The sequence below is a fragment of the Panthera leo genome, chromosome B1, assembly GCF_018350215.1.
Source record: "Panthera leo isolate Ple1 chromosome B1, P.leo_Ple1_pat1.1, whole genome shotgun sequence".
NCBI lineage: Eukaryota > Metazoa > Chordata > Mammalia > Carnivora > Felidae > Panthera > Panthera leo.
This window is the reverse complement of record NC_056682.1, coordinates 43,632,040-43,657,648: the sequence shown is the minus strand read 5'-3', so window position 1 is coordinate 43,657,648 and position 25,609 is coordinate 43,632,040. Positions and strand designations below refer to the sequence as shown.

Below are 25,609 nucleotides of genomic sequence, written 5' to 3'. Positions count from 1 at the left end.
TGTGAACATTCACATTCAAGTCTTCATATGGACTTCTGTTTTCATTTCTCTTGGGTAAATACCTAGGAGTGGAGTGACTGAGTCATATGATAGGTGTATAACTTTTCAAGAAAATTTCAAACTGTTTTCCAAAGTGTTTGTACCATTTTACATCCACACTATCACCATGAGAGTTGTCGTTCTTTCACAACCTGGCCAACACTTCATATGGTCAATCTGTTCAGTTGTAGCCATTCTATTAAGGGTGAAGTAGTCCATCACTGAGGTTTTAATTTGCATTTCCTTAGTGACTAGTAATGTTGAATGTGTTTTCATGTGCTTATTTGCCATCTGTATATCTTTTTTGATGATTTGTTCAGCTTTCGTCCCCATTTTGAAAATTGGGTAGTTTTCTTATTTTTGAGGTTTGAGAGTACTTCATATATTCTGGATACAAGTCTTTTATCAGATATATGATTTGCAGATATTTTCTCCCAGTCTGTAGCTTATCTTTAATCACCCTAGCTGTGTTTTTTATGGGTTATGTTTTTTTGGTGTTACATTTAAGGAATCTTTGTCTAATCTAAAGTTGCAAAAGTTTTCTCCTACAAGCCTTTTAATTTTAGGTTTTACATTTAGAACTATGATCTATTTCAACTTTATATAATTCTTTTGTATGGTACAAGATTTAAATTATATTTCATTTATTTTTAAATTTTTATTATGAAATAATTATAAACTGACAGGAAGTTGTAAAAACAGTGCAAAGAGCTCCATGTATTTTCACCCAGTTTCCCTCAGAGGTGACATCTTAAGTAGCTATTGTGCAATATAAAAATTAGGACACTGACACTGATGCATTAACTAGATTAAAGACTTTATTGAGTTTTCACCATTTTAAATTAAATTAAATTAAATTAAATTAAATTAAATTAAATTAAATTAAATTTCTTGAGAGAATCTTAAGCCCCTTAAGGAGGGGCTCGAGCTCATGACCGTGAAGATCATGATCTGAGCCAAAATCAAGAGTTGGACATTTAACTGACTGAGACACCAGGCAACCCCAGTTTTCACCATTTTTAACCACATTTGTGTATGTGTGTATTTGTGTAGTTTTATGCAATTTTATCCCATTTATTGATTTCTGTAAACACCACCCCAATTAACACAGAGAACTGTTCTATCATCATAAAAAATCCTCCTTGCTGCTACCTCTTTGTATCTGTACCTACTCCCAACTCTAGCCTGATCCCTTCTTCCCCTGGCTACCTCTTATCTGTTCTCCATGTGTAGTTTTGCCATGTCAGTAATGTTAAAAAATGGAATCATAAAATATATACTTTCGAGAGTGACTTTTTTCACTAAACATAATGCCTTTGAGGTCAATCTAGATTGTTGTATGTATTAATATTTCATTCCTTTTTATTGCTGAGTATTGTTCCATTGGATGGATTTAACTGTAGAGAACTTAGAATAATGTTTCTGTTGGTCTTTCTACCAGCTGAGAGGTTCTGCCTAGAGTTTGTTTAACATGTTTAACCATGGTTAACCATTTGTTAACTGTAGTATAGCCATGCAGAATTTGTTTAATCATTCACCTTTTAAAGGGCATTTGGGTTTTTTTTTTTGAACATTTTGCTGTTAAAAATAAAGCTGCTATGAATTATGTTCCACTATTTATCATCAAAGAATTAAAGAAAAATATGTTCTTTGTGAGTAAAGATCTTAGAAATTTAAATTATAACCAAATAGAAATTATAGAACTAAAAAATTATAGAACTAAAAAACCAATAATGAAAGTTTCACTGGCTAGAGTTAAAAGCAGGCTAATATGGCAGAAGAGAGTCAATGAACATGAAGCTGACCCCCCCCCCCCAAAAAAAAAAAAATCCAAACTAAAGAACAAATAGAAAGATTAAAGAAAAATGAGCAGAGTATCAGGGACACTAGGAGATATCAAATAATCTAATGTAACTATTAGTGAAATTTCAGGACACTGAGAATGAGATAAAAAATAAAAGAAATAATGGCTGAAAAATCCCCTAATTTAGGGAAAAATATTGACTTACAATTCCAAAGTGAACCCAAGTCAGAATCATTGCAAAGAAAATTCACTTAGGTATATTGTAATCAAAGTGCTGAGATAAACAGAAAGTAATGAAAGAAGCCAATAGGAAACAGGGGACAAAGATATGAATGATAGATGATTTTTTTCCCCTGAAGCAATAAGGGCCAGAGATAATAGAACAGTATATTTACTGTTCTAAATGGAAGAAACTGACAACCTAGAGTTCCATACATAGGACACATATTCTTCAAAAATTAAAGAAAGCTTGTTTCCTTGGCTCCCCCTTCTTCTCCTCCTCCTTCTTTCCTCTGTATTGTTATTTCCCCATCCTTCTCTCTCAAACAATTCAGACCTGAACACATTAGCTGAAACATAGAAGAGATGTCTCTGTGGGTGGGAGGTTGTGGGGCATGGGTGGTGGTGCAATGGGGAGCCATGGTGGCTCAAAGTAGGGTGAGACAAGGCAGGCAAGATAAAAAGAATGTCTACATGAGGTGAAGACCTACTCAATAGACAAGTTAGTTCCTGAGTATGAAGAGAAATGCATTCACGGATGCTTAATTTTCGGTGATGATTATGCAGACTGTTAGGACTAAATGTTTGTAACCTCCTCCCCCAAATTCATATGTTGAAGCCCTACCCACCAGGGTAGCTGTGTCTGGAGATGGGGCTTTAGGTAAGTAATTAAAGTTAAATGAGATCAAAAGGAGGGGGTCCTGATCTGACAGGGTTAGTGCTTTTTTTTTTTTTTTTAATGTTTATTTATTTTTGAGAGAGAGAGAGTAAGCCAGCGAGCAGGGGAGGGGCAGAGAGAGGGGAACAGAAGATCCGAAGTGGGCTCTGCGTTGACAGCAGGAAGCCTGGTGCTGGGCTTGAACTCATGAATTGTAAGATGATGACCTGAGTTGAAACCAAGAGATGGGTACTCAACCGAGCCACCCAGGCACCCTGAGTTAGTGTTTTTATAAAGAGACATCTGAGAGCTTGCTTGCGCGCTCTCTCGCTCTCTTTCTCTCGGAACATACACACTGAAGAGAGGCCATGTTAGAGAAGGCAGCTCTCTGCAAGCTAGGAAGAATTTCCTCACCAGAAACCGAATTGGCAGGAACTTTGTGTTTGGACATCTAGCCTGCAGAACTGTGAGATATTAAGTTTCTGTTGTTGAAGCCACCAGTCTGTGGTATCTTGTTCTCCCAGTCCCAGAAGACACAGACACATACTCTGTATGATTTCATTCCTTTGAAATATGTTGAGCTTTAAATAGTTGTAGCCAAAGAGTTATGAAAACTTCAGAAGGATAGTAAGTGATTTTCCAGAGAATCATGGCTGTAGCTTGGTTAGAAAGAAGATTTTAGACTTTAAGATAAGACCTTTGTTAATGAATATTGATGACAGTAAGTCCTTTCTTTATTGATAGTCATTTACTCTTCACAGGAGTGTGAATCGGACCCTTGTTGTGAAGGAAGTACTTGTAAACTTAAATCATTTGCTGAATGTGCATATGGTGACTGTTGTAAAGACTGTTGGGTAAGGAGTTCCTCTCTATTTGGAAAAAAAAAGTAGAAAAAAGCAAAACATGCATATGTAAACATTTTTTTTTTTCTGATCTGTAAGAGCACTACTTTTATTACATGATTCTATGAAAAATTTTATGCCACTTGTTTGCAGTTTTGAATTACATTCTTTTTATAACAAGCGGTCTCACGAGACTTTTTTCTAAGTAGAAACTTTTTTCTGATTTTAAGAGTAACCTATGTTTTTTATAAATAATTCACAAATGCCAAATATAGAAAGTACAGAGTAAAAGGCAGTATCATTTTACCTTCCTCAGGTAGCCATCGTTGATAATTTGTTAACTTAAGTACTTTTTCCTATACAAAAGTGAATGCATGTGTATATGTGTGAGTGTATGTGTGTGAACACAGATACATTTATTTTTACTACCTGCTTTTTTCAGTAGCATACCGTAGATTTTATCTATTCATATAATTAGTTCTACATGGTTGTATAGTTAGTACTGTTTTATGAGGCGATTACATAATTTCTTTATTTAGTCAACTAATGGATGTTTAGGTTGCTTCTAATTTTTGTCTATAAGTGGAATTGCTGGGACAGAGTATGTATGTTAAAAATTGTGACACACATTTTATATACCTTCCACAAATATATTGGTCTGTACTTCTACCAACAATGTAATCAAATATGTGCTGTGACATCATTGGTGAGTCCAATACTGGTTAGTCTGATAGGTGTAAAGTGCTTTTAAAGTTTTATTTAATTTGTATTTCTTTTGGCTATCGGTAAAGTTACATTTTTTCATTTTCCGTATTTCATGACTTTTATGGGTTGCCTGTTACTGGCCTTTGTTCGTACTTCTATTGGGTTATCTAACCTTTGGTTGTTGCTAGATGTTTTATAGACATAAATACTGTGGCTTCAAGTTTGATCACTTTGTGGGGATTGTCTTGATATTCCTGTTTAATTTGAATCTTATTACCCTAGTTCCTTCCAGGAGGTACTTTATGCCGAGGAAAAACTAATGAATGTGATGTTCCAGAATATTGCAATGGTTCATCTCAGTTCTGTCAGCCAGACGTTTTTATTCAGAATGGCTATGCTTGCCAGAGTAACAAAGCCTATTGCTACAATGGCGTGTGCCAGTATTACGATGCTCAGTGCCAAGTCATCTTTGGCTCAAGTAAGACATTTTAATTATAATCGATGGCCTTTATTTTATTCATTTATTTGCGTCCGTTTTTAAAAATGGAAAGAAAACATTATTGATAAAAGTGAAGTTCTCTTGTTTTCTCTCCCCTGTCCTATCTCCCTCCTTCCCTCTCCATAAGTAGTGCTGATCATGAATTTGATATGTAGAAATTCAGTTGGTGATTTTTGCTTTTACTCCCTCTCCTTTTTATCACCTTTCTATTCTATGTATATAAACAAAATAAGTAAATATACATTTACTTAGTATCATGTTCTAGTTTTAATAATTTCATGTAAATAATAAGGGGATGTACATATGGTTCTGCTACTTTCATTGCTCACTGAAGATGTTTTTGATATGTTTGATTACAATAGCAATATGTTGATGCATTTAGATTTTAGTGCATTAGAGTACTCCATTATATAAGTGGAATCCATTCCCTCACTGATAGATATTTCAGATGTTTAAAAGTTTTTCCTGTTTTCTCTATTTAAAATTTTCATTTTTGTCAAAGTTACACGTACACATAGATTAAAGAGCCAATTTTTTTATGAGGTTTTATGAAAAAGCGTGCTCCCACATAAAATCCCCATCCCTTGGGGCAACCACTTTTCACCTTTTCTAGCTGATTATTTTGTTACTTGTTCCAGGTCTTTAGATAATCTCTTGGTAATGCTACTTTTTAATTTTTACATTCTAGGCATTAACTACTAATTTCTCACTACCGAAGATGAGAATTTAGAATTCTTTCAACCCTTGTCAACTCCCATCATATTCATGGTCTTTTTGCATTCTCCATCCTTTTAATATGGATTAAGTATGATTTTAGTTAAAGCATCGAGGACTCTTGTGATACTGTGATTTATAATTAGAAAACTATACTTGATCTTCATTCCTTTCCTGGCATCAAACTCCTAAAACCCTTGGAATTTCCTAAGTTTTGAGAGCTAGAAGTGTGTCTCTTGATATGTTAACAAAGTGACTTTTGGAAAGCTCAGAGGTAACTCAAGGATGGGAACTGGTTGCCCAGGGAACCAACCTCACGGTTAGAGGGTTGAAACTTTAAGTTCCCCACCTCTGTGGAGGGAGAGCGGCTAGAGGATGAGTTAATCACTAATGGCCTATGATTTAATTAATCCTACCTATGTAATGAGCCTCTATAACAACCCAAAAGGATAGGGTTCTGAGAACTTCCAGCTTGGTGAAGAGGTAGGTGTATATTCTCGGAAAGTGTTGCGCTTAGAGAGGGAATAGACGCTTCTAGTCCCTTTCCCCATACCTCGCCCTATGGATCTCTTCCATCTGGCTTTTCCTGAGTTATATCCTTTTATAATAAATCAGTAATCTAGTAAATCAAATGCCTCCCTGAGTTCTGTGAGCTGCTCTAGCAGGTTAATCAAACCTAGGAAGGGAGTTGTGGGAACCTCTGATCTATATATAATCACAAATATATTAATAACAAAAAGGAAGAAATATATATGGCCATTAAAGTCCTAGTTTCTGTAACTGATCATGTGGTCACAGCTGGTAGTTTTAACAACCTTCTTCATTATCCATTCCACATACCCTTTGTCTTCAGCAAGGACCTCAGTTGGTTGTGGCTTTTTACCTGTGGAGTAACCCAAACCTTCATTCTTGAGGGCTCTGGGCCGTTTGTAGTCCAGCCTGGATTGAGTTGCTGTAGTTTTCCGTTGACCTTAATCACAGGGCACAGTAATACTAAGAGGCACCTTCGGGGCTCTCCTGTATTACACACATACTCTTCCTCCCCTCCATTGTGCAATAGCAGTTCCCCGTGGTTGTCAAGATCAGTCCCCATAGCCAGCACAGTGACTCCTTTCATTGCCTGTCCATTCAGAGGCATGAGGAGTGTAAAATGGCTAGCTGGTGGTCTTCAATTCCAGCTCTCAGCGGAATCATTGTTGTGTCTTCTGATGGAAGCACTCCTCTCTTTGGAATTAAGACTCTAAGTTAGAAGGTTGTGGGAAGAGGAAGCCAAAATTTTGCCAGAGGGTCACTAGGAGAAATAGCAGTGGCACTTTTACTTCTGCCTCATGATTCCTGGACCGGTGAATCCTGGCTCTGGTAGAAACAGCACCATATATTGGATGCTGATTCAGAACATACACAACCCTCTGGAGAACTTTGCCCCTTCCTATAAGGCATTGCCACCTAGTTGGTGCTGTAACAGAGTCTTCAAAAGGCCTTCCATTATTCTGTCAAACTAGCAACTTCTGGATGGTAGGAGATGTGGTAAGACCAGAGAATTCCATGAGCCTGTACCCCTTGCCACATTTCATTTGCTGTGAGGTGAGTTCTTTGATGAGAAGCAAATCTATGTGCTATATACCATGATGGTGGTTAAAGACAGTCTGTCAATCTGTGGATGGTAGTTTGGGCAGAAGAATTCCATCCAGGCAAAGCAGTCCTTGTCTACTTAAGTGTCTATTCCAATGAGAATAAAATTCGTATTCTTCCATGATGGAAAAGGTCCAGTGTCATAAACCTACAACCAGGAGGCTGGCTGTCATATTGAGGACTCAGAATTGGTCTCTGCTGTTGGCAGATTGGGCACCCAATAGTGGCCATAGCCCAGTTGTTTTTGATGAGTGGAAGTGCATGTTGTTTAGCTTATGTATAATCTCCATCCCTGTCACTATGGCCCCTTGCTCTTGTCCCCATTGGGAGATGACAAGGATGATGGGGAAGACAGGTTGACTGGTATCCAAAGAATAGGTCATCCTATTCATTTGACTATTAAAATTCTCCTCTGCTGAGGTCACTTTTTGGTGAGTGTTCACATGGGACACAAATATCTTCATGTGTTTTTCCCATGAGGACATATCTTTTGATAATCTTGTAGAAGGGAAAGGCAGTTAAGATCCCTGCAAACTAAATTATGATGTAGGGCTGAAGAGTTGCTATACCCTTGAGAGAGGACAGTGCCAGCTGAAAGCAAACTGCTTCTGGTCATCCTTATTGACCAGTGTGGAGAAAATAGTATCTGCCTGTTCAATAGCTGCATACCAGATGCTGGGAAATATGTGAATTTGCTCAAGCAGTAAAACCTCAGTGGCTACAGCAGCAATTACACTTACCAGCTGTTTAAGCTTATGACAGTCCACTGTTGTTCTCCAAGTTCTGTCTTCTGCACGGGCCAAATAGCTTAGCTGAATTGGAGTATCTTTATCTTTCTAGTCCTTAATGGTGGTATTGATCTCTGCAGTACCTTCTGGATTGTGGTATTACTTTTGGTTTACTGTTTTCCTAGGTAGTAGGTGTTCTAGTGGCTTCTGCTTGGCCTTTCCCACCATAATAGCCCTGATTCCACAGGTCAGGGAGCCAGTGTAGGGATTCTGCTAGCTGTTGATTATGTCTGTTCCAGTCATGCATTCTGGAACTGGGGAAATAGCCACAGAATGGGTTCAGGGATTCACTGGGCCCACTGTGAGGACAACCTGAGCTGAAACTCCATTGACCACCTGACCTCCATAGCTCCCTACTCTGACTTGTAGGCCACCATGATATTTTGGATCTCCTGGAAGCAATGTCAGTTCGGAGATAGTGTCTCGTAGTCTCTGAGAGGTCTGATTACTTTTCTGCAATGTTCAGTTACCCTGGTAAAAGGCCTTAGGTCCTGTTGGGGATGGATGGGAGAAAGATTGACAGCAAAAATTTTTGGCAGCATATCAGGGTTCTACCTCTCCTTCATTTAAGGGGTTCTGGGTCTAAAAATATGGCTCAGGTCTGAGAATCAATTGAGGGCCCATGATTTTTTTGATTCAGGTTTGTTCATTTGACCTCAAACTTTTCTTCTTATAGAGATGTAGTAAGAATTTGCTGGTGGGCTTCCTCTCTTTTTATTTCTAGGAACACTGTGATCAACTAACTAATGCCATAGGTCTGTACAAGTCAGACTTTTCTAATTGCTCCTTTGACTTTGCTGTTCATTATGCAAAAAGGATATCAAGTAGCTGCTATGTAGTAGTTCTGGTGAAAAAACCATGGCAAGTTTACACTGAGGCATGGCACCACGGGTAGTCAGCTTTATTATTACTTTTATTGTTGTTGGGTTAGAAACCATTCTCTCTTTTATTTATATTTTTCTTTTCAAATTTTTATTTAAATTCTAGTTACATAACATACAGTGCAGTATTGGTTTCAGGAGTAGAATTCAGTAATTCATCACTTACATATAATACCCAGTGCTCATCATAACAAGTGCCCTCCTTAATACCTATCACCCATTTAGCCCATCTCCTACCCACCTGCCTCCATCAACCCTCAGTTTGTTCTCTCTTAAGAGTCTCTTAATGGTTTGTTTCCCTCTTTCTTTTTCTTTCTTTTTTTTTTCCCTTCCCATATGCTCATCTGTTTTGTTTCTTAAATTCCACATATGAGTGAAATCATATGGTACTTGTCTTTCTCTGACTGGCTTATTTCACTTATAATGCACTCTAGCTCCATCCACATTGTTGCAGATGGCAAGATTTCATTCTTTTTGATGGCTAATATTCCAGTGTATGTATGTGTATGTATGTATGTATACATGTGTGTATGTATGTATACATGTGTATGTAACGTGTTGTATATACATATGTACGTATGTACACATATGTACACATATGTATATGTATACACACACACACCACATCTTCTTTATCCATTCATCAGTCGATTGACATTTGGGATCTTTGCATATTTTGGCTATTGTTGATAATGCTGCTATAAACATCAGGGTGCATGTACCCCTTTAATCTGTATTTTTGTATTTAAAAAATTTGTATTTTTGTATTTGGATAAACACCTAGTAGTGCTTGCTGGGTTGTAGGGTGGTTCTATTTTTAACTTTTTGAGAAACCTCCATACTGTTTTCCAGAGTGGCTGTACCAGTTTGCACTCCCACCAACAATGAAAAAATGTTCCCCTTTCTTCACATCCTCACCAACACCTGTTGTTTCTTGTGTTGTTAATGAAAAAAAAATTTTTTTTAATGTTCATTTATTTTTGAGAGAGAGAGAGAGAGAGAGAGAGAGAGAGAGAGACAGAGCATGAGCGGGGGAGGGGCAGAGAGAGAGGGAGACACAGAATCTGAAGCAGGCTCCAGGCTCTGAGCTGTCAGCACAGAGCCCGATGCGGGACTTGAACCCACAAGTCGTGAGATCATGACCTGAGCTGAAGTCAGACGCTTAACTGACTGAGCCACCCAGGTGCCCCGTGTTACTAATTTTTAGTCAGCTTTATTTTGATTACACAATGATGCTAGCAGTATTCCTGCAGTGATAGTATATGTTGTATTGCCTCTTATGTTTCCTTCCTTAAGTTAAAGCGATTGAGGTTCCCAAGGAAATGGGTGCTTTCAGCACAACTAGACAGATTTCTTTGTTTGATAATTGGCAGTGATGTATTTATGCCAGGATCATACTGGATTCTTGTTTTCCCATCTTCTTCCATTTCTGTCCTGAGTCAGTAGGAACAGCAACAACATTGCATTCAAGTGAATGAAATAAGTGAGCACCATATGTTGATTGAGGCTTGTCTTTGAGAAAACAGAGACTTAATAATAGGAGCTGTTCTGTTTCTCTTCAGAGAGGTACTGGTAAACTATATCCATTATTTACCAGGATGTGGGACACTTAGTAGGGGATTGATACATATTTAATGAGGAAAGGAAGGAAAGCAAGGGAGGGAGAGAAAGGAAAGGAAAGGAAAAGAAAGGATAGAAAACAAATGGAGACCCAAGTTTTCTATTTTTATTTTTGTTTCTTCTCAGTTAAGATCAGTCATGAGTACTGTGCTGGATTTCTCTGAAGGTAGAGATGTTGACTTTGACCAGACTCCTGCTGTCTCTAGTGTCTGTCTGTTGTACACCTTACTTTATGGTGGGTCAGATAGGGATTGAAGAGAGACAACTAAAAATTAAATGGGACGTATTTATGCTAGATCATAGGCTAGAGTAGTAGAGATCTGTCAACTCTTGATACATTTTGTAAAAATGGCAAGTTATTGCAGTCTAAAAATATAATTGCAGATACCTTTTGATGAGGTAAATACTATTATGTAGCAAAGATATTACCTTCATAGAGGCCTGTGGAAAAGTCTAGGACTACAAACTGCAGTTGTTTTTTTCTCTCTTTTTTTAATTGTTTATTTTTGAAAGAGAGATACAGAGCGAGAGTGGAGGAGTGGCAGAGAGAGAGGGAGACACAGAATCTGCACTTGATCTTAGCCAAAAGGCCGAGGAGCGATTAGAGACACAGAATCTGAAGCAGGCTCCAGGCTCTGAGCTGTCAGCACAGCCTGACGTGGGGCTTGAACTTGTGAACCGCAAGATCATGACCTGAGCCAAAGTCAGGTGCTTAACTGACTGAGCCACCCAGGCACCATCAGTTGTTTTTCTCTTTGGAGACTATCTGGAAGTTTTAGAGCTCCTTCTGTTCCCTAGAAGGGCCCTGTTAGGGATCCTGCCATGTGCTGTTTGCCCCGTTCAGGTATTATTCTCTGTTCCCTTTTCACGTTGCTTGATCCAACTTCTTTCGCCTCGTATCCATTTTCTTTTAAATGAAACCATATAAACATTAGATACGTAAGATAGGCCAGTGAATTCCTTTATTCAGTAGGAAGTACTGACATTTTGACATAAAAATATTTACAAATAAAATTTATTTAGGAATGTGTAATTAGTGGGCGAATTGAACATGAAGTGATAATACATATATACAATATGAGAAAGCAAAAATGGATTGCCACTTTGTCAGCTGTCATGGCTGTTTGACAATCCTTCTTGTTAGTAGAGCATCTAAATTCAGCATTTTATATATGGTAAATTAAAAACCCAATAACAATAGCTGGCAATGTCTTCACCAACCCTTCCCAGCCTGATCTAAAGTCTAATGATGTATTAGAGACATATTTGAGAGCGGGGAAAAGGAATATGCTGAGAACACTAGCATACTATGCATGCTTTTTCATTTATTTATAATTTCATCTTTTTAATGATATTTCTTGTAGGGTCTTAGTGTTTGAGCCCAGGCTAACTTTCAGGTACAATGTAAGCTTTATTTTTACATTTTGTTGTTAAGTATAAAAGTAGAACAAAAATGTTTTATCTGTGAGGCTTGACACTTTCTAGAAGGTGTTGAGGCAGTTCATCAAGCTGTATGGATTGTCATAGGGAATATACTTTTATTTATGAATTAAATTGCCATACCTTTTTTTTTTTTTTTTTTTTTTTAATGTTACAGAAGCCAAGGCTGCCCCAAGAGATTGTTTCATTGATGTGAATTCTAAAGGTGACAGATTTGGCAATTGTGGTTTCTCTGGCAATGAGTACAAGAAGTGTGCCACTGGGTAAGTGGAGGTGAGGTTATAAAGGAATGTGAATGATTTTAAGACCCGTCATCTTGCAACTGCTGGCTTTCTCTCCCTTAAATACTGAACTTTTCAAATTAACTTTTCAAGTTTTAGAACATAAGACTTCAGCGAGACTCTGAAAAGAACTAGTAAAATAATTCATCCCTTTAGATGTTAACTGTCTAAAGTCTAATGGATTTTAGAATCTTTGTTTTTCCTTGTTCTACAATAAGAACCTCAAATAAACACTCTTCCTCTTCTTTTTTTCATTAAAAGATGGCACTGATTAATGTGTAGATACCTGCAAAATTCATTCTGGATGTTGTTATTTTCTTCTTGCTCTATATAATTTTAAAGTGACAAATTAAAACCTTTTTTTTGTTTCTACATTTGCTTATTGTAAAAGTTAATAATTATTAAAGAATTACAAATAAAAAAAGTCATCCATAATATCAGTCCATATATATCTACTAATTGCATTGTGTTTCTTCCTCTTTTTTGTTTCTATGCACTGTACATACACACACTGATATTTTGTATAATTGGAATTATTCTATATTACTGAGCATCTCTTCTCTTTGCTCCTACTTTGCCAGTTAGTCTAAGTAACTGTACGGAAACAATGTTTGCTAAGAAGAAATAACAGCAGTCAATCTCCGTGTCGCTAAATCCATCAAACATTGCTAGGTCTTCATGCTACTTGACCTTTTGGTGTCATTCAAGTATGTTGACTGTTTTTTCCTTGAAGAAACCTCTTTCCTTCGCTTTTGTGTGGGATGTTCTTCTAGTATTCTTTTCTGTGTTTCTGGTTGCTCCTTTAGTGCGTTTATTTGTAGGCTCATCTTTCTCTACTCAGCCATTAAATACTGGAGACACCACGTATGCTGGCTTACATGTGGCCTTCTGCCACAGGGCCTTTGCACACACTATTCCTTCTGCCTGGCATGCCTTCAGCTCCTCCAGATCTCAGTTTTAAAGACTTCCTCACCTTTCTTAACAGAGCCAGAGAGCCCTCTTGTAAGGTGTTCTTACTGCTGTGTGCTTTTCCCCCTTAATGTTAGCCAATTTATTTTGTTCTAATCATTTCTTGATATATAAAACAGAGTAGATGGAAGGAAGATAAGAAAAACAAGAAAGTGTTTCAAAAGGAGATATGAATGTAACTTTTGATATTCATCTTATATAGTTTCAAAAGTAGTTGTAGATATAAGTTCTCTTCTGTTTACATAGCACTTTTTTCTGGGGAAGTCATACTATTATTATTAATACATTTTTAGTGTATTTAAATTCTAAATTATTTTGGTTTATGCCCAAACCACTGTCCTAGTAAGAACAATCATTTAAAAATGATATGATGTGGGGCACCTCGGTGGCTCAGTCATGAGCCCAGGGTCGTGGGATCTAGCCCCATTTTGGGCTCTGTGCTGTGTGTGGAGCCTGCTTAAGATTCTCTCCCTCAACATCTCTCCCCCACTTGCACACGCTCTGTCTCTCAAATAAAATAAAAATGACAATATCTTCAAATAAGATAGAGGATAATTTTCCAGGTAAAAAGAAGAATAAATACAAAACCAGTTCTAGGCATAGAATTTTATGATTCTTTTCTGGTGTTTAGAAAAGACACAGGAGGGTCTGTCCTGCATTTTGGGGAGACTGGACCCATCTTGGTTACCATAATTTGTCTAAATTAAAATGAGAAAAGTAGGAACTTGAATGTTGAACGAAGGACGAACTGCTTAAGAAATTGGATGTTTTTTTTTGTTGTTGAATTTGATGTGTTTTCCTTATTGTTCATATCATTAATTTTTTAAAATTTATATTGTGATTTCTCCTGTGACTCCTGAGTTATTAAAAGTGTGTTGCTTAATTTCTAGATATTTGGGAGTATTCTGGTTATGTTTTTGATTTCTAGTTTAATTCCAATGAGAACATACTCTGTATAACTTTAGTTCTTTGCAGTTTATTGAGATGTGAGTTATTGCCCAGCATGTGGTCTCTTTTGGTGAACGTCCATGTACAATTGGAAAAAAAGTGCATTCTATAGTTATTGGGTTGTGTTATTCTATAAATGTTGACAGTCTTATTCAAGCTTCCTATATCTTTGTGTTGCATGTGTGTGTTTTAGGTTTGTCCTTCAATTTTTAAAAAAAAAATTTTTTTTAATGTTTATTTTTGAGAGAGAGAGACAGAGCATAAGCAGGGGAGGAGCAGAGAGAGAGGGAGACACAAAATCTGAAACAGGCTCCAGGTTCTGAGCTGTCAGCATAGAGCCCGATGTGGGGCTCAAACTCACAAACTGTGAGATCATGACCTGAGCCAAAGCCGGATGCTCAACCGACTGAGCCACCCAGGCACCCCCTTGTCCTTTAATTTCTGAGAGAAGTGGGTTAAAATCTCCAGCTATGATTATAAAGTTGTCTGTTTCTCTTTTTTAGTTCTATACATTTTTTTGCTGTGTGTCTTTTGAATCAGTAAATTCTTATGTTATTAGGTGCATCCACATTTAGGATTGTTATGTCTCCTTGACGAATTGGCCCTTTAATTATTACCAAATTTTCTTCTTTATCTTTGCAATATTCTTGTTTAGCATTTGTTGCAGTTTCATTTGTTTATGTGACTGTTTGGTGATCACCCTTCATTGGTAAACTAAAGTGCAGTGACACGTTTTATCTTATGTGTTTAGTGTAATATTTGGCACGTGATAAGTACCTATTAAATATTTGTTGAATGAATGTAGGAACAGATGATACAGCTGATGGGTGGATAATTAGTGTAACTGATTAAATGAACTGAGGTGAAACTTTGGGGTAAGTGGATTAATGCAGACTTGGAGAGAGCTTGCTAGACGTGTCTGATCTTTGTCTTTAGCCTGGTTCTGTTTCCATGATCTTATGAGTATCTTAATGAAATTATAGAAACTACACTTAGGAAATGTATAAATTACTGGGTAGCTGATTTGAAAAACATTTTATAATAGTAATATAGCATTAATATAGCCATTAGGAATGCATATCTGAAGTCAGACTCCTTGGGTTTGAATACTGCTTCAACTGCTTAAGATCTCTGAGACTTTGGACAAGTTGCTTTCCTTTTCTTTTTCTTCTGTGCCTCATTTTTCTATAAAATGAGGATAATAATGGTACCTATTTCCAGTTGTTTTGAAGACCAAATGTGTTGATGGATGCTAGTACTAAGAAGAATACCCGATTCGTTGCAAGACTCATCATTGTCATCATTGCTTTGTAATCATCCTCATCACAGAAAATGTATAAAATCTAGAAGAATCTAAAGGAAGTGAACCCTGTGGTCCTGCCATCCAGAGATACTCCCTCACATTTTTGTTGTATTTCCTTTTTGTATGTGTGTATATACATTCATAAGCATACATTTGTGCATCATACATGTATGTACACATACATATGTGTACTCAGAGCCCCGCATCTGTATGTATAAACAAAATTGCAAAGTATGATTTATACTATTTTATAAATTCAGTTTACTTTCCACTATATTAAGAGAGCTTATAGGATGTATTCAGCTTCTTTTAATCATTTCCTTATTTTAGGAATTCAAGTTGTTTCTAGTAGTTTGCTATTTTATTTTACTTTATTATTATATTTTTTAACGTTTATATTTGAAAGAGAGAGGACAGAGTGCAAGTGGGAGAGGGGCCGAGAGAGAGGGAGACACAGAATCTGAAGCAGGCTCCAGGGTCTGAGCTGCAAACACAGAGCCTGATGCGGGATTTGAACTCACGAACTGTGAGATCATAACCTGAGTCACAGTCGGACGCTTAACCGACTGAGCCATCCAGGCACCCCGTAGTTTGCTATTTTAAATAAGGTTGTGATATATACAGCTGAAGTATTTGTTTATTTCTCTGATTGTTTCCTTAATAGCTTTTCTCAAAAAATATGGATAAGTTTTAAGGCTCCTCATAGATACTTCCAAATTGATCTTCAAAACATTTAACTGATTTATGCTTTCCCTACCGCCTCACCAATGCCAGAGTGTTATCTTAAAAATTTATAGTTGACCTTTTTTTTTTTTTTTAAATTTTTTTAACGTTTATTTTATTTTTGAGACAGAGAGAGACAGAGCATGAATGGGGGAGGGGCAGAGAGAGAGGGAGACACAGAATCGGAAACAGGCTCCGGGCTCTGAGCCATCAGCCCAGAGCCCGACGCGGGACTCGAACTCACGGACCGTGAGATCGTGACCTGAGCCGAAGTCGGACGCTTAACCGACTGAGCCACCCAGGCGCCCCAAAAATTATAGTTGACCTTTGAACAACATGGGGGTTAGAGATGCTGACTTCCCACATAGTCACAAATTCACTTATAACTTTTGACTCCCCTAAAACTTAATTACAATAGCCTACTATTGATCAGAAGCCTTACCAATAACAAAAAAATAGTTGATTGAATGTTATATGTATTATATGCTGTGTTCTTACAATAAAGTAAGCTAGAGACAATGTTATTAAGAAAATCATAAGGAAGAGAAAATACATTTGCAGGACTGCACTGTAAAAAATCCATGTGTTAAGTGGACCTGTGCAGTTCAAACATGTAATGTTCTAGGGTTAGCTGGACTTTTCCAATTTGTTATATCAAATAGATGTTTCTTTTTTTGTTTTTTGTTTTTGTTTTTTTTTAATTTTAGAGAGGGAGAGCGTGAATGGGGGACAGGAGCAGAGGGTTGGGGGGGGAGAGAGAGAGAGAGAGAGAGAGAGAGAGCGAGCGAGAGCGCGCAAGTGATCTTAAGCAGTCTCCACACTCAGTGCAGAGCCTGATGTGGGGCTCAAGTCCCATGACCCGGAGATCGTGACCTGAGCCAAAATCAAGAGTTGGATGCTTAACCCACTGAGCCACCCAGGTGCCCCCATTTTTAAAAAATGTTTATTTATTTTGAGAGAGGGAGAAAGTGTGAGCACACATAAGTGGGGGGAGGGGCAAAGAGAGAGGGAAAAGAGACAGAATCCCAAGTAGGCTCTACACTTTGAACTCAGAGCCTGACACAGGGCTTGATCCCATGAACTGTGAGATCATGACCTGAGCCGAAATCAGGAGTCAGATGCTTAAATGCCTGAGCCACCCAGGCGCCCCTCATTTTTATTTTAAATGAATTTGTAAATAATTATTTAAGATTTTTTGTTGTTGTTCAAAAGATGTTTAAAGAGATCTAGAAAAATGTGGCTTCCACTCTTACTCTTTTTCTCTCTTCCCACCCTACCCCCAGGTACCTATTTCTGTTAGCTTTTGGTATGTCTTTGCAGTGTCTTTCTGCCAGTACAGTCTTATTCCTCCCCCCTCCCCGCTTCCTGTTGTGCATACTGCAGACACTGTTGTGCAGATTGTATTGTTGCATTTCACCGAAAGAGCTCTCTTCTCTTTCAGTACATAGATGGTGTCATCTTTTAAAAAACTTTTTAAACAAAAAATTTCAAATATACAGAGGAGCAGAAGGAATACAGAGGAGTAGAAGGAGTATTTCAAATATACAGAAGGAGTAGAAGTATGATGAAACCCATATATTCTAGATTAAAAACATTGTTGGCATTCTATCATATTTTCTTTGTCTAGACTTGTCTGAACCACTTTTAAATAAATTCTAGGCATTATGATACTTCATTCCTAAATTCTTCAGTATTCATCTCTGACAGATAAGGCCATTCACAATACCAATGTCATACCTACCAAAATTAATAATTTCCTAATATCATGTAATACCTGGTCAATATTAAAGTTTCTCCAACTGTCCTCAAGTTGTGTTTCATAGCTGTTTTTTTGCCACATCAGGATTCCGTCAAGGATCATGCATCACATTTAGTTGTCATGCCACTTATGTCACTTTTAATATAAAATATGTAGTCTTCTTCATTAATTTTTTTTTTCTTTTTGACGACAGTGATCTGAGGGAAATAACTGGGCCAGTTCTTTTAGTATGGCCCGTGATCTGGATTTGTTTGATAGTTTCTTCTCAATGTTGCTTTATATGTGTCTCTATCCCTAAATTTTCTATAAATCAGAAGTTAAATCTAAAGTCGTAATTAGATTCAGGTTAAACATTTTAGGGAAGAATACTTCGTAAGTGGCACATGATGTCAAGGAGGCACATAATTCTGGGTTGTCTTTTTATTAGTGGTCAAACCCCCAACCCCCATGTCAGGCTCCATGCTGAGCCTGGAACTTGCTCCCACCAATGTTTTGCTTCACAGTTTTAATATGCATTGATGATCCTTGCCTGAAGCAATTATTCTATTGAGGCTTGTGATAGAATTTTCTTTTATAATATAACCATGAACACCTCTTAGCTTTGTTGGCTGTTTGTATTCCTTATTTTGTGAATTGCCTTTTTTGTATCTTTGCTAATTTTTTCTGTGGAAGTGGGTTTTTTTCTTACTGATTTTTAACAGCTTTATATATATATATTTAATTTTTTAAAAAAATTATTTTTATTTTTGAGAGTGAGTGAGCAGGGGAGGGGCAGAGAGAGAGGGAGACGGAGAATAAAAAGCAGGCTCCATGCTGACAGTAGAGAGCCTCACGTGGGGGTTGAACTCATGAACTGTAAGTTCATGACTTGAGCTGAATTCAGGCACTTAACCAACTAAGCCACCTAGGTGTCCTATGGCTTTTTATACATTAAGAGTATTTTCCTTTTACTTTTTAACATGTCACCAAGACTACACATGAAACACTGAGTATATCATTGCAGCTTGAATTTTGGTAGGTCCAACAGATGTTAACTAAGGTCTGCTTTATGCTACACTTTGTTCTGGAGGTTTTCTTTTTTTAAAAAATTATTCTTTATTTTAGAGAGAGAGAGAGAGAGAGAGAGAGAGAGAGAGGGTGGGTGAGAGAAATGGAGGGAGAGAGACAGAGAATCCCAAGTAGGTTACAGGCTCAGCATGGAGCCTGATGTGGGGCTTGATCCCACAACCCTGGGATCATTATTTGAGCTGAAATCAAGAGTCAGACTCTCAACTGACTGAGCCACCCAGGCGCCCCATGTTTTAGAGGTTTTCATATCTAATTTCAACCAACTATGTGAGATAGACATTATTATTTATCTCTTGTTTTTCAGATGAAGGAACTGAAGCTCAGAAAGTTTAAACACTTTATTCAGGTTAACTAGGGAATAAATGGTGACATAAGAATAAATGTAAATGAGACAAAATTACTAACCCTTAAGTGCAGGATGGAGGAAAGAGGAGACTTAACAATATATGCAAAAAGTAAATAGGAATTTTAGCTAGTGATCAGTTCAAGGGCATCTATAATGTAATGTAGTTACCATAAAAGCTACTGTAATCATGGGCCTAATAGTAGTACAGTATCTAGAATATAGGAAATGTGAGCTCTGTTATGTTATTTGCTTATCAGGCTATAACTGAAATTTCATGCCCTGCTCTGAGCACTGTGCTTCAAGAGGCAATGAGAGAACCTGGAACATATTTAGAGGGGAGCTTCCTTGTTCCATGAGAAATGATTATAAGATATTGCTCTGGTGAATAAGTATTTAGGAACTATGTGATAATTGTCCTAAAATAGCTGCCATGTGGAAGAAGGAAAAGACATTTGCTATTAGCTGTGTGATCTCATGTGGAAGGCCTGGGACCAATGAGGAAAAGTTATAAGGATATAAATTTTAGCTCAAGAAATAAAATAGTTTTATGAAAGCTAGACTGCGAATTTTTAGGGGGTGATTAATTAGAGGAATTGGTGAATTAGAGGAAAACAATATCCTATAATGACTTGGCAGTGATAACATAAAGGAGATTCTAGTATAGGGTAGATTCTTGGATCACAAGGCAATCAGGTAGAAAATTTCAATATAGCATCTTAAGAGTTGATATTAGTGGTATTTAGTGTGTTATGGAAGGGTATAGGAAGGGCATTTAGCTAACACAGCCTTGGTAATAGGAATTGTAGTCAGATAACCCTTCATAGAGTTGTAATATTGAATCAGTGAATTGAATTAGTGAATTAATGAGTTAATGAATTGAGTCTTAAATTAAGTAACTAAGAGTTAGCTTAGCCCAAGCCACGAAGGGTGGAGTCCTTTCTTAATTATTTTATAGTACAGAATCTAATTTTCTCCTTATGGCAACTCTGTAAGAAGTCACAACCGAATTTTGGTATAGTTCTATTATTTTCTATGGAAAAGCATTTATAAAATTATATTTATAAACAACTCTTTAGTTAGACGTGTTTGAGCCCTAAACCGCTAGTGAAGAGAGAGTAGGGGTGGGGAGAGAAGGAGCAGGAACACCACCTGGTACACCTACTGATTTCATCCTAGCATCCAGTTATCTCTGCCATATTTGAAGAGACCTGCTTAGGTGCCTTTGCTCTTATATGCTTTCTCTGTTGAGACTCCCTTCAGCTAACTATCAGTAAACTTTCTTTAAGTAAAAAAAAAACAACAAAAAACTTTATGTGTCCAAATATATAATTTTTATTTTTATTTTGTATCTACAGTGGGTGCATTTTATGTTTGCATTATTTCTCTATCTTACAGGAATGCTTTGTGTGGAAAGCTTCAGTGTGAGAATGTACAAGACATGCCTGTATTTGGAATTGTGCCTGCTATAATTCAGACTCCCAGTAGAGGCACCAAATGTTGGGGTGTGGATTTCCAGCTAGGATCGGATGTTCCAGATCCTGGGATGGTGAACGAGGGTACAAGATGTGATGATGGAAAGGTAATCAGAATGTTTTCTATTTATAATTTAAAATTAAAAAAATAAAAAAAGCATTATACAAAGTAAGTGGTTATTCTTTTCTTATTTATAAAAGAAATCTAATGTTTTTTTGGTAGAGATTTTGGAAAATACAAAATTAAGAATGGCTGTTATTCTACTACCCAGATTTCACTGGCAGTCATATATTATAACCACTAGTCTGTGTTGCTGTGCATATTTCTTTCCATTATCAATGGTGCTATAATTTATTAGCAGTCTGCTATTATTGGGACATTTAGGTGATTGCCAGGATTGTGAGTGTGTGTGTGTGTGTGTGTGTGTGTGTGTGTGTGTGTGTGTATGATTGTGTGTCTCTAGACTAGAATGTGTAGTACCAGAAATGTCATAATGCTTGTCCCCCCATGCTCTCTGCTACCCTGATCACTGTTGTTTGGATCAGATATGAGTCAAGAGTCAGCCAGCTCCTGACTCACTACCATTGGTTTCTATATGATAAGATGAGCTAGGACAAATTCCTTTTGGGGGGGAATATATAATTAAGAAATACTATTAAGAATAGGGCAGAAACTGTAAGAATTCTTCAGCGATGCTATGAAGCAAGAGCAGGGCTAGAATGGTTATGGCAAACTTCAGTCATATACAAAAGATATGGGGGAGCAGGAGTGTTGGGCAAATTGAAGAAACCAATTTAAAGGAGAGTAGAGGAGGGGGAAGAGAGAGAGAACACAAGTGACTGATAAGGTGACACATAAAAAAGACGGGTGGACTTGCTAGTTACCTCCGTCATTGTGTACTGAGTTTTCAGTTCCAGTTCTGTTCCTCCTTTCCTACAAAAAGACCCTTATATTTTTGTGCCTGTTGTTGCCACTATAAAAACTCGATTGCTGTAGTTACTATAAACAATGCTGAGGTAAATGGCTTTATAAATAAAAATTTCAGAATATTATGATTGTTTCCTGAGGTGAAACTACTATAATGGGGTGTGCATACTTTTTAAGGTTTTAGAGTTTTGCATGAATTCTCTTTTACTTTTTTAAGTTTATTTATTTATTTTGAGAGAGAGAGAGAGCAGCATGAGTGGGTGAGGAGCAAAGAGAGAGGGAGAAAGAGAATCCCGACCAGGCGCCATGCTATCAGCACATGGAGCCCAGTGCTGGGCTCCAACTCATGAACCGTGAGATCATGACCTGAGTCGAAATCAGGAGTTGGACGCTTAACCAACTGAGCCACCCAGGTGCCCGTGCCTGATTCTCTTTAGAAAAAGCTTTAATAGTTTATTTTCTAACCAGTTTTTAGTGGGAAGTGTTTTAATTCTTCACACCATAGTCAAGATTAGCTATCATTTTCAAGCTTTCGTTGGTGGTTTCCTTTTTATTTTACTTTCTTCTTAATTATTAGTGATGTTGAATTTTTTTGTCTCTATATGTTTATTCCTTCTTCTGTGATTTGCCATGTTGATGTTCTTTATACACTTAAAAATTGGCCTATTTTCTTATTGATTTTGAATTTGATTTCTTATTGATTTTAAAGAACCTTAATTAATTTACATCATATGTAACAAATATAATATATAAATATACATATATGATGTTTTTGCCCAGCTCACTTCTTGCGTCTTCTTTCTTTTGTTTTTAGTGGTTTTTTTTTTGCTGTGTTTGCATTTTTATGTATTTAAAGCTGTTATTCTCTTCCTTTATGGTTTCTAACTTTACTTACATGTTTTATAAGACTTTTATCAGTATATCAGATCATTATTCTCTTGTATTTTGTAGTAGATTTTGTTTTTTATTTAATGCCTCTTTAATCCAGGGGAATGTTGAGTGTATATAGTATGAGGTTGGCATTCTTTTTTTTCTCTTTTATCATTTATTCATTACTGTATGCTGAGTTCTAATGCCATTTTTTTTCAGAATGGCTTATCATTTGCCTTAACCTCATTTATAATCTCTTTCCTTTAATTTGAAATTTTATTTAAATTACCGATTAAATTTTTATATATTCTAGGGCTTAATTTTTGTTTTTTCCCTCTTCATGCCCATTGATAGGTCTAACTACTCATGTGTCAGTACTGCCTTGATTTAGTTTTTATTGGTTTTATAATGTATTTTTCTTATCTGGTCATGCAAATACCCTCCCATTCTTTTTTCCTAGTTCTCTTGGCTATTTTTATTCGCTTATAATTCCAAATGAACTTGAGATAATGTTTGTTGAGGTGCAAAAAATTAAAATCTAAAAAACTAAAAAATGCTTTGGAATTTTGGTTGGGATGACATTAAATTTATAAACTTATAATGGGGAAAAGTGACATCATTACATGATTGAGTCTTCTCAAAGTAGAACATGGTATGTGTGTCCATTTTTGAGGGGTCTTCTTTTAAAGATTTACTAATAAAGGTATTTATGTTTTTTGTTAATTTTATTATTGGGTAGATTTTTATTGTTATTATGAATAGGCCCGTTTTCTCCTGTTATATTTTCTGTTTTGTTATATTTCAGTTTCTAATTGGTTTTTACTGACAAGAGAAGCTATTTTGTTTGTATTTTTGACTGGGTATTATTGATATTCAGAAAAAATTTCATTTGTATATGTTTATTTTGTTACCAGGCATACACTTAGTGTTTACCTATTTCTATTGTCAATTATATTAGAATTTTCTTTTTTTTTTTTCTCTTACAAACCTTTGACTTCTTTTTTTTTTTTTAATATATGAAATTTATTGTCAAATTGGTTTCTATACAACACCCAGTGCTCATCCCAAAAGGTGCCCTCCTCAATACCCATTACCCACCCTCCCCTCCCTCCCACCCCCCATCAACCCTCAGTTTGTTCTCAGTTTTTAACAGTCTCTTATGCTTTCGCTCTCTCCCACTCTAACCTCTTTTTTTTTTTTTCTCTTCCCTTCCCCCATGGGTTTCTGTTAAGTTTCTCAGAATCCACATAAGAGTGAAACCATATGGTATCTGTCTTTCTCTGTATGGCTTATTTCACTTAGCATCACACTCTCCAGTTCCATCCACGTTGCTACAAAGGGCCATATTTCATTCTTTCTCATTGCCATGTAGTACTCCATTGTGTATATAAACCACAATTTCTTTATCCATTCATCAGTTGGTGGACATTTAGGCTCTTTCCATAATTTGGCTATTGAGAGTGCTGCTATAAACATTGGGGTACAAGTGCCCCTATGCATCAGTACTCCTGTATCCCTTGGATAAATTCCTAGCAGTGCTATTGCTGGGTCATAGGGTAGGTCTATTTTTAATTTTCTGAGGAACCTCCACACTGCTTTCCAGAGCGGCTGCACCAATTTGCGTTCCCACCAACAGTGCAAGAGGGTTCCCGTTTCTCCACATCCTAGAATTTTCTAAGTAAAAGTCATCATCTGCAAATGATAAAAAGTTGGTTTCCTTTCTCATATTTACAGTTTGGATTTATTTTCTTGTGTAATTGCAATGATAGCACTTCCAGAATAATTGTAAATAGTGATAGTGTGCATCTTTGTCTTGACTCTGACATGAGTGGGAATGCGTTTAGCCTTTCAAGGTTATGTATGATTTTGGCTAATCGCTTGGGGTACATGGTATTTTTCACTTAATGCGGTATCCTTTTAATCCTATTGAATAAGGATAAAAATAAACAGTAGATTTTACATTTTATAAGTAGTTCTTTGACATTAAAATATTAAATATTTAAAAAATATTAGATACTATGAAGATAATCATTTGGAACACCTGGGTGGCTCAGTTGGTTGAGCGTCTGACTTCAGCTCAGGTCATGATCTTGCAGTTTGTGAGTTTGAGCCCTGTGTCGGGCTCTGTGCTGACAGCTTAGAGCCTGGAGCCTTCTTTGGATTTTCTGTGTCCTTCCCTCTCTCTGCTGTTCCCCAACTTGTGCTGTCTCTCTCTCTCAAAAATAAATAAATAAAAACATTAAAAAAAATAATCATTATTTACCTTTGACCTATTGATATGTGCTGGGTTATATCAATAAATTCCCTAACATTAAATTATCTTTGCATTCCTGGAGCACACACTGGTAACATTAAATTTTTCTTTAGATATATTCCCGGATTCTATGTGTTGGTGAATTTACTTTTGTGTTTCTGAAACTGTCTACTTTTGATGTTTTTTGAATTTATGAACTTTTACTCTGTAGATTGTAGTCAGTACTCTTAAGTCCCACAAAAAACTCAGATAATATTGAATTAAAGTATAACAGGATTAATTGATTTAAACCAAAGAAACAAATAAAGAGCTTTGGAACCCTAAATCTCAAATAATGTTTCTACGATCTTTGCTTCTCCCTTTTGGCTCCCCGCCCCTCCCTTGCCCCAGCTTATTGAGATATAATTAACATTTAATATGCTATATGTTTAAGGTGTACAGTGTGATGATTTGATACATGTATATATTGTGAAATGACTACCACAGTAAGGTTAGTTAACACTTCTATAACCTCCCATAAATATAATTTTTTTTCTTTTTTTTTTTTTTTTGGTGGTACAATATTTAAGATTTACTCTCTTGGTAACTTTCAAGTGTATAATATTGTTAACTACAATCATCAGGCTGACTATTAGATACCCAGAACTTACTCATCTTTTAACTGGAGATTTGTACTATTGGATCAACATCTCCCCATTTTTCCTATGAGTGAGGCTTCACCACCCCCCCTTTTTTTTTGAAGACTCCACATATATGTGAGATCATATGGTATTTGTCTGTCTTTGTCAGACTTTCTTCACTTAGAATAATGTCCCCAAGGTCCATGCATGTTGTTGCAAATGACAGG

The 25,609-nt window shown here is 36.7% G+C and overlaps 1 protein-coding gene and 1 pseudogene across 2 annotated transcripts in view; one reads left to right on the top strand and one right to left on the bottom strand.

The window, feature by feature from the left end:
- Positions 1 to 25,609, top strand: part of ADAM9 (ADAM metallopeptidase domain 9) — a 149,921-nt gene that overhangs the window by 78,959 nt on the left and 45,353 nt on the right. For both annotated transcript variants that reach the window (XM_042934796.1, XM_042934797.1), the window contains exons 13-16: positions 3,482 to 3,574; positions 4,550 to 4,745; positions 11,999 to 12,104; positions 20,634 to 20,817. In XM_042934796.1, the coding sequence (XP_042790730.1) occupies positions 3,482 to 3,574; positions 4,550 to 4,745; positions 11,999 to 12,104; positions 20,634 to 20,817 (579 nt within the window). The remainder of the gene's footprint in view (positions 1 to 3,481; positions 3,575 to 4,549; positions 4,746 to 11,998; positions 12,105 to 20,633; positions 20,818 to 25,609) is intronic.
- LOC122217606 lies at positions 6,240 to 8,786 on the bottom strand (annotated as a pseudogene).